At 34.4% G+C, this 11,668-nt stretch overlaps 1 protein-coding gene across 6 annotated transcripts in view; it reads left to right on the forward strand.

Moving 5' to 3' along the window:
- Nucleotides 1-11,217, forward strand: part of PTAR1 (protein prenyltransferase alpha subunit repeat containing 1) — a 50,005-nt gene extending 38,788 nt beyond the window's left edge. For 5 of the 6 annotated variants that reach the window (XM_070375783.1, XM_070375784.1, XM_070375786.1 and 2 more), the window contains one exon: nucleotides 1,899-11,217. In XM_070375783.1, coding sequence (XP_070231884.1) covers nucleotides 1,899-2,241 — 343 coding nt within the window. In that variant the 3' untranslated portion in view covers nucleotides 2,242-11,217. The remainder of the gene's footprint in view (nucleotides 1-1,898) is intronic. The other variant, XM_070375789.1, reaches the window with a different exon arrangement.
- The last annotated feature ends 451 nt before the right edge of the window (nucleotides 11,218-11,668 follow it).

The following is an 11,668-nucleotide window of genomic DNA, read 5'->3' on the forward strand; positions in this document are numbered from 1 at the left end:
TGGCTCAGTGGTAATGAATCTGCCTGCCAATGCAGGAGACATGGGTTTGATCCCTGGGTCTGGAAGATACCCCTGGAGAAGGAAATGGCAAACCCACTCCAGTATTCTTGCCTGGAAAATTCCATAACAGAGGAGCCTGGCGGGCTACAGTCCATGGGGTCGCAGAGAGTCATACACGTCTGAGCACACACAGATAGTTAAGCTTTACTGTTCTTCTCAGCCATGATGGCCTGCAGATTAATTTACTTTGAGTATAATCTCTTGACTTTTTTTTATTTTTAAGGTAAAATAAAATATATTTTATTAATATTTGTTTAATTTTACTATTCAGGATTATTATGAAGGTGTGAACGAGGGTTAGCAACCTCATAACTTGAGTTTTAAGTACCTTTGACAGTACTTCTCATTTTGAAATGAAATCCAAGTATGGAAATCCCCTGATTGGTTTATTTTGGATTATCACTTAGTTGGAGGCATCTCTGGCATTAAATATACAGATTTTACTTCAAGTTACAAGATTATGCTTATAGACAAATGACTTGCCTGTGTTAGGCAAGAGGTAGGCATTTTAAATAATTGTGTATTTTTTTAAGTTAATTGAAATTTTTTCCCTTTTTCCAGACTAAATATATTTGGAAGATATATTAGAAGATGAAAGACAATCTCCCCTCTTTGGCACCTTCATAAATACAAAATTGTCTTTTTCTCTTATAAACAAGACAGTCTTATTCCACATTTTTAGAAAAGGAGAGAGATCTTGACTTGCATATTTTGGTGTTAGATTTTTGTTGCTGTTTCATATTTAGACACATTAATAGCTAGGCTTAGAGAATATTAAAAATTATATTTGTTTTCGGAAGATAGCTAGATTGTTAGAACAGAAACTTTCTTTGTTCATAAGATTAATGGGAGTTTGGAATGGGGAAAAGAGACAGTTGGGAAGACCTATATATCATACAGACCAGTTTTCTACTGATTCAGTGCCCTTAAGCTGCTTCTCTGTCCTTTAAGATTTATCTGTAAAATGAATATGTTATATGCTCCTTTGTTCCAGAATAAGCTAGGAAAATGAATAGAATTCTCTTTTAAAGGCTTAGAATTGTTAATATAAATGAGATATAACAACCTAAAATCTATGTAGTTTACCTTATTTTGTACAAAGATGTGGACCCCATTTTGTCACAATTTTTGGAAATTAGGCATATGGATCTTCATTTTTAACAAATAACTACAGATGATTCTAAGAGCAGGAAAACTCTCCTTAGGGGAAGAACAGGAACTGTGTGTTTTAACATACTTTTCTCAGAGCCCAGCACATTCTAGCACATGTGGATGTTTAATGAGACTGTAGTGCTGGATTAGGGGGAAATTCAGAGGGTTTCTAAGATAAGTAAGTCCAGTTGCAGCAGTTCTGTTCTTATTAAAGAAAGTACTGGATAGAGGCCATAGACTAATCCTCTAGAGGAGCTATTTAATCCTCTTGTTGCTGAAAATCACTTGTCTTTTAGGCTATCAATGAGGTTAATTTTGGTTTTGTTTTATATTTTAATTTATAGCAGAGATTGGGCAAAAACGCATCTCTGGTTTCATATTATAGTTACAGAGAGTAACAGCACCAGGTGATTGTCCTCATCTCAGTCAACGTTTTTTTAAAAACCTTTGGGGTAGTATTTCAACAAACTAGTAATCTGGACTTGTGAAGCTCTGTTCGAATACCAGAGACTACATCTTAACTACTCTCCTTCCCCAGATCGCTCTGGGTTACCGGAGGCAGTGAGACTGAACACTACTGTGTGTTTGGAAATTGTCTAACTTACTTTTCTGTTTTCTTCTGAAAAGCTTGACATTGTGATGTGGTTTTTCTTTTCTCTTTTATTCCTCCTCCTCTTCTTTCACAGACGGCATGTTTTCTACCTTCAGCATCACTTAAATGGTAGGTTTCCTCACAGCGTGATCCAGTTGTCACCTGCCGACAGTCCTGGGGGAACTTTGAGTGACTTGCACGGTATCCCAGCAGGCCCCCACACGTCTCAGGCAATGGAGGTGGATGGACTCAGTGACTTTAGCAAGCAAGGCTATTCCCAGGAAATCAAACGCCTGAAGCGGACCCCAGCTCCAGACTCCCTGGGCCTGGAAATGGAGCACAGGTTCATCGATCAAGTACTGTCCACCTGTCGGAACGTGGAACAGGCCAGGTTTGCCAATGCATACAGAAAATGGCTGGTTACATTGAGTCAATGAAAGAGGTGAATTAGTCCTGCAAAGTTCCCGTTTTTAGTGCAATATGGCTTTTCTTTCTTATTTACATAGTTGCATGAACTGTTTGCTACTATTGGCTAACTATGTGATCTTCATCTTTAGGCTAAAAGTCCCTAGGAAATCTTTCATTTTATTTATTTTGTTAAGAACTGGCATTCCTTTGGCTATAAAATAACTGTGTAGTTCCTTCTTGCTAAACAGTGAGTCTTAACTTTTTTCTTTTTAACTTCTCATCCTGTATATTCCTGTCTTTGAGACTTTGCTCATTTGATTCTCCAGATTGGTTCACACACACCTCAGCCCACCTCAGTGCAGTTGCTGTATAGGCTTTTTTTTTTTTTTTTGGTAATCAAAAAGTTATGCTGTAGTTTAGCTTAAGAACAATACAAATTCAGAATTACTCGATCTAATTGCTGTTTTGAGAATCAGATGGCCAGATGGATGAATTTGTGAAAATACACACCATTTCTCTTTCACTAGCATGTTATACTCGAGTCATAGGCCAACGTAACCAAAGTCAGAAGTATTGGAATTTATATGAACAACGTAGTTCTAATATAATCCATTTTTAAACTAATTATTTTAAAAAACTAATTTTATGAGTTTATGTAATTGTAGTGGAAACTTATTTTTACTACTAGCTTTGATAAGTTTTTTTACCTCAATCAATTAAAGTCAATTTTAAAAAAACCTAGAACGCCATTTTTAGTTATTACTACTTATTTTCCTCCAAATTCACCATGCAATATGGCAGGCTTATGCATAAAAATGTATCCATTAAAAACCTTCCTTTGTAAAGTTTTTAAGTTACTGAGGATACACTGGATAAACTACAAAATTTTTATGAAGGGATTATTAAGTTTACTGGCAAAAGCCAGGGGGAAAGAATAGTCTTGAAGGTTGGTTCTTCAGTCTTTATTTTAAAAAATAAAACAATTTAGAAACTTTGATACTGAATTTATCAGGGATGAGGTACCAAAGTATCCATCTTACCTTTTCAATAATAAGGGCTGCATTTTTCAAATAGGTGAGACAGATGTGGTGAAAGTAATATCTGATAATAATCTGAAAGTAATATCAGGTAATATCTGATTTCTTGATATGAAACAGTGCTTTGCATTTCTTCTTTCCACATACCTTTCTCTTTATTTTCCCCATCCGTGGTTTTTTTTTGGTCAGCTTCACTTTTGTATATTTTTCCTTGTCTATTATATTTCATAGATGTAAACTAAAGATATTCTCCTGTTTCCAGTTAATTCCATACCCCATTAAACACACACAAATATGAGTATAAATTGCCCCCCTAAAAGTTACCCTAATAATGTTATTGGGTAACTTTTAGGGGGGCAGTTTATTATCCTGTGTGTATAAAATGTAGTAGTGGCTGGAACAGTGTGACCACCATGCTTTGCCTGTTTTCCTCTTTTTATGCTAGGCTGCCTGTAGGGTAAGAAGACATGTAGGGAAAACAGACCTCTTCTATCTCACTGTTATGGAGACTCTAGACTTGAGTGAGGAACGTTGCCTTAAGGGAAAAGAATAGGTACTTTACTTGTGTATCATGATTTTGTTGAGTGGCAAACTGTCAAGTGAGACTTAAGAATACCAAAAAGCTTGTCTAGGCTGGTACTTATAGACAGAAGCTGCTCTTCTCTCCTAGAGCAAAAATTACCCTTTTATAACTTTTTGTAGTATTTAGGTGAGAAAATGATTGGCATTATGAGCATAATTTTATAACCTTTTATGTACAAAGCATATTTTGAATCAAATACCTCAAGGTCTACCTAGACCTCTGGATAAAACTATTACTTTATGATTTTTAGCAGCTGCAGGGATTAAGGGGTAAACTACACACAGATGACGTGGAGATCCAGTCAGTTCCTCTAATGTACGTTGCCAGATTTTGGCCTCACTGTTAGTTTTCTTCCAAGAATCATTTTAAGTATCCTGACTGATAGGGCTTCTTATGCTTTGGTGTGTGAGTGTGAGAGTGTCAAGACATGAGTATAGACAATCTCCTGTGAAACATCAGCTAAATTTTATAATGTTCCACACTTTTTTATATCTTCCACAAAGTTTCTTGCCCTTCTTTGATGTTAACTGTCTTCTTGTGTTTTAAGTCTCTTAACTCACCCCTGCACAAAGCCATGCAGTCCTTTAATATACCTTGGTCTCCTGTCTTCCTAATAGTTTTAAGTACCAAGTAAAAATACAAATATCCAAAGGATACAGTTTGTATCTGACTCTTGTGTGCTACTTTATTTCTAAAATTTGTAGTTTTCAAGTGTTCATTCACAGAAAAACATAATATTGCCCTGTGTAGTTGTGTGCTTTACTCTGAGTGGTGGACATCCAGCTCACTAGCTGTAGCATGATAATATCTCTTGGACTGAATGAGCTCATGCAGTGGAAAGGATGTGTCTATTTTTAGAGACTCATTAGTCTTCACTTACTTTTCGATAAATATGTCACTGTTAAAAGAAAAGATGATTTAGATTAACACACATTTCATCCAACTTTTACTGGAAGAATTGTAGACCATCCTAGGTCAAGAATACTACTGACAAGTTAAAAAAAAAGCAATAAGATCTGTAAATATCTTACAGATAAAATATCTGTACAATCACTCCTCCCCAATCTTTTACTTTTTTAAGTGTACCTATTTTGGTAATGTGTTCCCAGATTCTGTCTGCCTTGCATATTGTAAGGACTTATTAAATATTTATTAAATTTATGAATGATTAACTGAAGATGGGAAAATTAATCATGCAGGATGCATAGAGTGAGTTATGATTGAGAAATTGATGGAGTAGAGCACTGAATTGTCAATGAATGATGTATTCTGCCTTCATGATACTTAGGAGCAGCTATTGCATATAGAATAAGTTAATTTAGATTTTTTTCTTCATTGAACTACTTTGTTTATGCTTGTTAAATCCCAGCCAAGAAATGCAGCTGTATAATATCAGTTAACTGTACTTTAATATATATTAAAAATTCATAGAAGAATGAAGACCATTTTCATTAAGAACACTACTTTCTATTCATTTATGATGTTGGGGGACAGATCTTGCCCATAGAGCCAGAGCCACTTTTGGGGTATCTGAGGAAACTGATTTCAAAGATTTGTTGATCTGTATCTATGCATAAGTAGTCATTTTATGCTTCTCCTTTTCCCCTCCACAACTTGAACTTTTTTGATATTTCTTAAACCCGTGAGTCATTTTTTTTTAAACTTAAGGATTTGATACCTTTTAGTGTCCCCTTTTTCTTTTTTATGTTTTAGCATTTTTTCTCTGGGCCCAGACTTTGAGTCATATTTCTTATTCCAGTGGTACAATTCTAATTTAAATTCAAGGCTTCATTATTTATCAGATTAAATATACAAGATGTCACACATAGCCACTTAAGTCTTCAGATAAGGACTTAGTAACACAAGACATGCCAACAGAAGTTCTTGGATTTTTATGTGGCTTTTTTGTAGGAATGCATATATATAGTGATACACTATCATTTAGATATATTCAGGTCATGTGAATTTATGCTTGTCTAGATATATACATGTATGTGTGTGTAAAACTTAGTATTTTTGAGAACAAATTGTCAGTCTAGTATTTTTCTCTTAATAGCACAAGATGATATCAGACATGAGGGCTAAATATGAGTTAGGAATGCTACCACTTGCTATGCAACAATCTAATTTCGACCTTAGTTCCCCTGTATTACAGAAGATGCTAAAGATTTAGTTTATCAAAGGAAGTTAGAAAACACTTTTTTTTTTTGCAAAAAGCTTTTGTAAGCTTAATTATTTTCTTACTAGAAAATTACATTTTAAAACTTTAAAATATTGAAAGTATGCTAGAAAATTTGAACAGCATTGTAACAACTGAACTTTTTGTCTTCTAAGTAAATTTCTCAAATAGAGCTAACAGACCCTAGCACTTTACATGCTGCCACCCTCCTGTGCTTGGGTATACTCTGTGATGTGCTCCTGTTCAGTAGAGAAGTGCATGAAAGCAGAGGAAAGCTTAGGCAAGTTCAGTGTTTTGAAGGCAGTGAGCAGGAAAAGTCAACCCTGAGAATTGCATTTACCATCACATAGTGTCTTTTAAAAAATAACTGTGCATATACTGTGTTTCTTTGAGTGCCTTTCTTACTTTTCGCTGAAGCAAGATTATGTTTAAGTTTAATTAACCTTTAAGTAAAAATCAAAGGGTGAAAATTTTATTAAACGATTGATTATTTTATTTATTCCAACTGCTAGACATGGTCTAGTGGAATATTTTATCCTTAAGTGAGTTACTGATATGAGCAAGAAGGATGTTTTGGTTTGCATTTTCAAGCACCCTACCAAGAAGAATTAGTTCTTTCTCAGTAACAGCTAACTTTTTGGGGGTTGGAGGCATCACGTTTAGAGGATGGCATATTCATAACTAAAGATCAGCCTGAAACCTGTATAGCCCATGCTTAAAGGGAAACAGTGGCCCTCTGTCCTAACAGAAATGCCATATGGTTGTCCTAAGTGAATCCTTTGCATCATTTTAAGGACTTTTAAGAACTCCTTCCCAAATTCAGGCTTATGGATGATAGTTGAGAGGGGGGGGAAATGGAAGTTTAATTTTTTCAAATATTGGAGGAACAGAAGTAAATAATGACATGAAATTTAAAATGTGGCTTTTTATGTATTTGGGTGTGAAGAGGGGAAGGATCAGAATTCCGTATCTCCAGATAGCAAATAACTGTTAATTATATTTAAGATTCTAAAGTGCTTTTCAGAGAACTGTTGAATATGTATTCCTAAAGGACAGCAATAGGTCATGTTTATGGTGGAAACAAAGCTATCGTGTCAGTTGTGGATCTGGGGGTTAGGGACCTCAGGCTTCCAACTTTGACTTCTGTATTCTCACCAGGCCATGTTAACACTATAAAACCAAACTGTTTACTTAAAAAAAAGAAAGAAGAAAAAAATAGCAGTAGCTTACTCTGTTGATGAAATCTTGTGCTTCCAAGCATATTAGCTATATAGAGTTTGTGCTTTCTGCACAATAATATGGCCCACAAAGCTTAACCCTGGCACTTCTTTTATTAATCTGTTATTATTCCTCAGGGTGTAGAAAAATTAGTAAATTTAGGACAAAACTTTATATTCAGTGGCAAAAAAAGTGAAAATATGCTAATATATTACTAGCTCTTAAAAATGTTAGTATAGATAGTATTTTTTATAAACTACTACCAGCGCAGTAGCTCATAGGCGCTCGGTGACTGCCTCCGCGTTCCTCTCGCTGCTTCAGTCCCTGTGGCTCTATTATGAATGTTCTCTTACACATGTCTTCTACAGAAATGACTTTTGTATTGTATTATTTTCCATGTTTAGCAAAGGTAGGGGTGTTTTAGTTGACATAAGTCTCAGTTTTTGGAAATCCTGTTGAAAAAATGATTACTGTTGGTTTTCAAACTGATAACTCTTATGCTTCTTAAAACTTCAGTCTCCCCGAGAGAGTGTTTTGCGTAAAGGTCTGTGTACATGTTCAGTACATTGCGTAACGCCTTGCGCCTGGCAGGAACTCAACAGGTCAGAATTGTTACAGGCTAGAAAGTTAAAACTAGCTTGTTTATCTTATCACTGTCCATATTCTTAGCTTCAGGAGAAATACAGTATTGTGTTTAAGATACATAATCAGGTACAAACATACACAGCAATGATATACAGCTATATAACATTGTAAGTGAAATTTAGATACTTTTAAGGCATACATATGTGTGTGTATTCACATATATATATGTATATATATTTAAATGAGATTTGGAATTTCAGCTTATATAGTGGTTTTACAAAGAATTTTATCCAAAGGACTTTTATTTTCATACTTGCTTGAAGTGCTCCTATTTAAAAGCAGTTTTCTTTATTACACCAGCCCCCGTCAAGCAAAATTGGAAACCTAACACAAGTGCCCATTTGCTTGAATTAACCAGATATTGGTGTAAACTGTTCATAGTAAGTCTTCGGTTGCTTATGAACCATGACATTTTGACTCTTCTTCCATACATATAGGGAATCAGCCTTAATTTTATGTATGGCAGTCACTTTCCTCAAAGTACTATGCAGCATACTTCAAATGTTTGTCTTTATAAAGCGATCAATAATAAATTTGAGATTTTTCAACGTCATAGGGATGAACAGTTTCACACGTTCAGATATTGATTCATACAGCAGTCTGTTAGAAATGCTAATACTTTATCCTCCCTCACAAATGTCATCTTGCATTTGGAGCAGATTTTTTTTCTTACTAGTTAAAGAACGAATGCACTCATAGTAGGTGCTCAATAAATACTTGGTGGATTATTGATCTAACATCAGTGTAACAGCTTTCAGAAAGGAGACTGTTGTCATCTTTTCATTGAAGAGTATATTTTTATAGTAATATATGTTTGAAACTGGAAATTTTTCTCATTTGACATGAATTAGGCTTATTTAAGTTGGAGTTAGTAACATGTAATAAAATTTTTTTAATCGTTTATGTAGAAATGGTCTGAAGATATGAAAAGTTTAAGTAGTATCTCTGTGCAAGGCACATTCATGAATGTGATTAAATGTCTTAATAGGCTGCTGAACTCTAGAGAGAATTGCTATAGTCTTCTGCAGTCAGATTCTGTGTTGGTCTAGTATTTTCTAGTCTCTCTCTCTCTGTGCGTGCGTGCTCAGTTGTGTCTGACTCTTTGCAACTCCATGGGAGTGTAGCCCTCCAGGCTTCTCTGTTCATGGGATTTCCCAGGCAAGAATACTGGAGTGGGTTGCCATTTCCTACTCCAGGGGATCTTCCTGACCCAGGGATCAAACCCACGTTTCTTTGTCTCCTGTATTGGCACGCACCATCTGGGAATCTCTGTTTTCTGGTATAAGTTCTGTTTATTTCTCCCTAAGTCTTGGTTACTTTTCAGTGTCTTAAAAGTAGTGATAGCAAAATGAGGAAGAAATTTATATGAATAATCTAGTAGTTTGAGTCTATTAATTTGTGACTTTCAGAGCATTTTTGACAGAGTTTACCTAATTCAAACAGATTTAAACAATTTAAAAACAAGCATTCCATCCTGAGATGTGACAAGCAGAATATGCAGCACGGGCATAGTTAGGCAGTGCCTCCTGATGAGATTGTTGATGCATGACGAACACTGGCTTCTGACTGAGGTGACCACTGTGGGTATTGTGTACTGGTATTTGTTGTTCCTAGGAGAATAATGGTGTATATATGGAATATGTACCAGATTAACTTGTTTTTGAATTGGACAAAATAAAAGACGAGGTATTATAAATACACCAAATATTTATACACCCTGCTACAAAGAAACTAAAAAGAAGAAAATGCTAAAAGAGCAGTGATCTTATTTTTTCTTCATAGCTTCTAAAAAATTTTTTTTTCACGAAGTCTGTTTGGACTCAAGTCTCTTGGACACTAGGCAGTTGCTTACTTTAACACTGAGGGACTTTAAAGTATAGTTCTCAGATATTATATTCTGCTATTAGAATTCACCATGTCTGTTAATTTTACATGCTTAAAGATTTTCCAGAAAATGGAGTGTTGCAGTCAGTGTTAAGATTAAATGAACAGTGTAGGTTATAATTAAATGGGACAAGTTACATGTATGATCTGTGGTGCACGGTCAGATCCTGGATATTAAAGATAAGTTTGACTAACTTATTTTACTGAAGATACCAATTGTCTTCACTCTGATTGCACTGCTGTTTTTCTTAAACTATTTTCCCCCAGTATTACAGTCGGCATTGAATTTCATTTGGCATTTACCATATTCTACTTGATGTTTTTTAAGAATTAAATATTTTGTGAATTCTTTTTACACTTAAAACGTGTACCTTGCAGAGGGATAAAAATAAATTTTGAAATAATGTATTTACGGTGTGTGCTTATGGTGTTCTGTGAGTTAATAGTCCAGAGTGCTTTAAGAGTGATGCTAAATTCTAAGGCTGATATAATGACTATAGATTTTCTGTATCAGCGCTGTCCAGTAAAAACAAATGTAAGCTACATAACGTAATTTAAAATTTTAAAGCTAGTAGCCACGTTAAAAAAAGAAATACATAAAATTAGCTTTATAATATATTTTAATTAACCCAGTATATTAAAAATATTCTTTTACATGTGTAACCTATATACAGAATTGAGGTGTTTTACCTTTTTTCCCATAGAAAGTCCTCAAAATTCAGCGTGTATTTTGCACTCAGAGCATCTCAGTTCTGACTAGCTACATGTCAAATGCTCAAAAAGCCACTTATGGCTGGGGGCTGCTCTGTTGGACAAAGCAGATTCATAGAGTACAAAGTATGGCTTTATTTTAAATTAGAGATGCTGAGGTAGGCATGAAATTATGGTACATTGAAAATTATTTATTATACTTAGAAGAGAATCGAACTGAATTATCCACTTGTTTTTCTTTGCCTTCGTTTTAAATTTTCTTTAGAAGTTGGCTCAACCTGTTTCATTTTGCCAAGCATTATTTGAGGAAGTTATTCCATGCCTTGTAAAATACCATAATATACTGATTATAACCACACATTATTAATAATACATTTTTCAATATGTTCACTAAATTCTGTCCTGTTTCTTCAAAATAATAGCTTAAATTGCATGTTTATTGTATATCTGTACCTATTTTGTTCTTATCATTATAATACAATAATGTGTATTTAGCAAATAGCCCTAGGATTCTAATCTTCCCATGCAGCTGTCCTCCAGTACTTATTGGTACACTTATTAAATTGTAATAAGTTGCAGAAAAGTAGAATGAAACCATTCTTTTTTTTCCATTAGATTTGTTTTTAATCATGTTACCATGTACCAAGCCAGCTATAAATTATATTTCTGTAGAATATGGAAAATAGCGTTTATGTCTTATCTTTGCTAAATGTTTGCAATTTTAAAGTAAACTTTTCATCTCCTAAAATGAGTGTTAAGTATGACTTTATTTTTACCTGTAGTGTTTTACAATTCAACTTAAGTCCCCCAGCCTGTCTTATTTAATTGCGGTGGAGGTGTGAGCTGTTGTCTGTGTGAAACCAATGATCTGATTAACATTTGCAAACAGAGTTTTAAAATATCATTTGTATCTAGAACATTAAAACAAAAAGCCAAAAACAAATGAGAGAAATTGTCACAGTTGTCTCTAAACTGCATTGATAATGAATAGTCAACTTAACGAAATCATCAATATGACTAGATATACTTCTTCCTATATATTTCAAATAAAGGTATAGAACAGGGAATTACTTGATTATTTCAGTGGTGTATCCCATGTTTTCTTAATCTGGAGTCTCACTTCTATATAAGACAGAGCATTTAGAGTTAGAGTTACTTAAAATGTATAATACATACATAAGCTCCAAAAAGTATTTGAT

Source organism: Bos mutus, chromosome 8 (assembly GCF_027580195.1).
Source record: "Bos mutus isolate GX-2022 chromosome 8, NWIPB_WYAK_1.1, whole genome shotgun sequence".
Lineage (NCBI taxonomy): Eukaryota > Metazoa > Chordata > Mammalia > Artiodactyla > Bovidae > Bos > Bos mutus.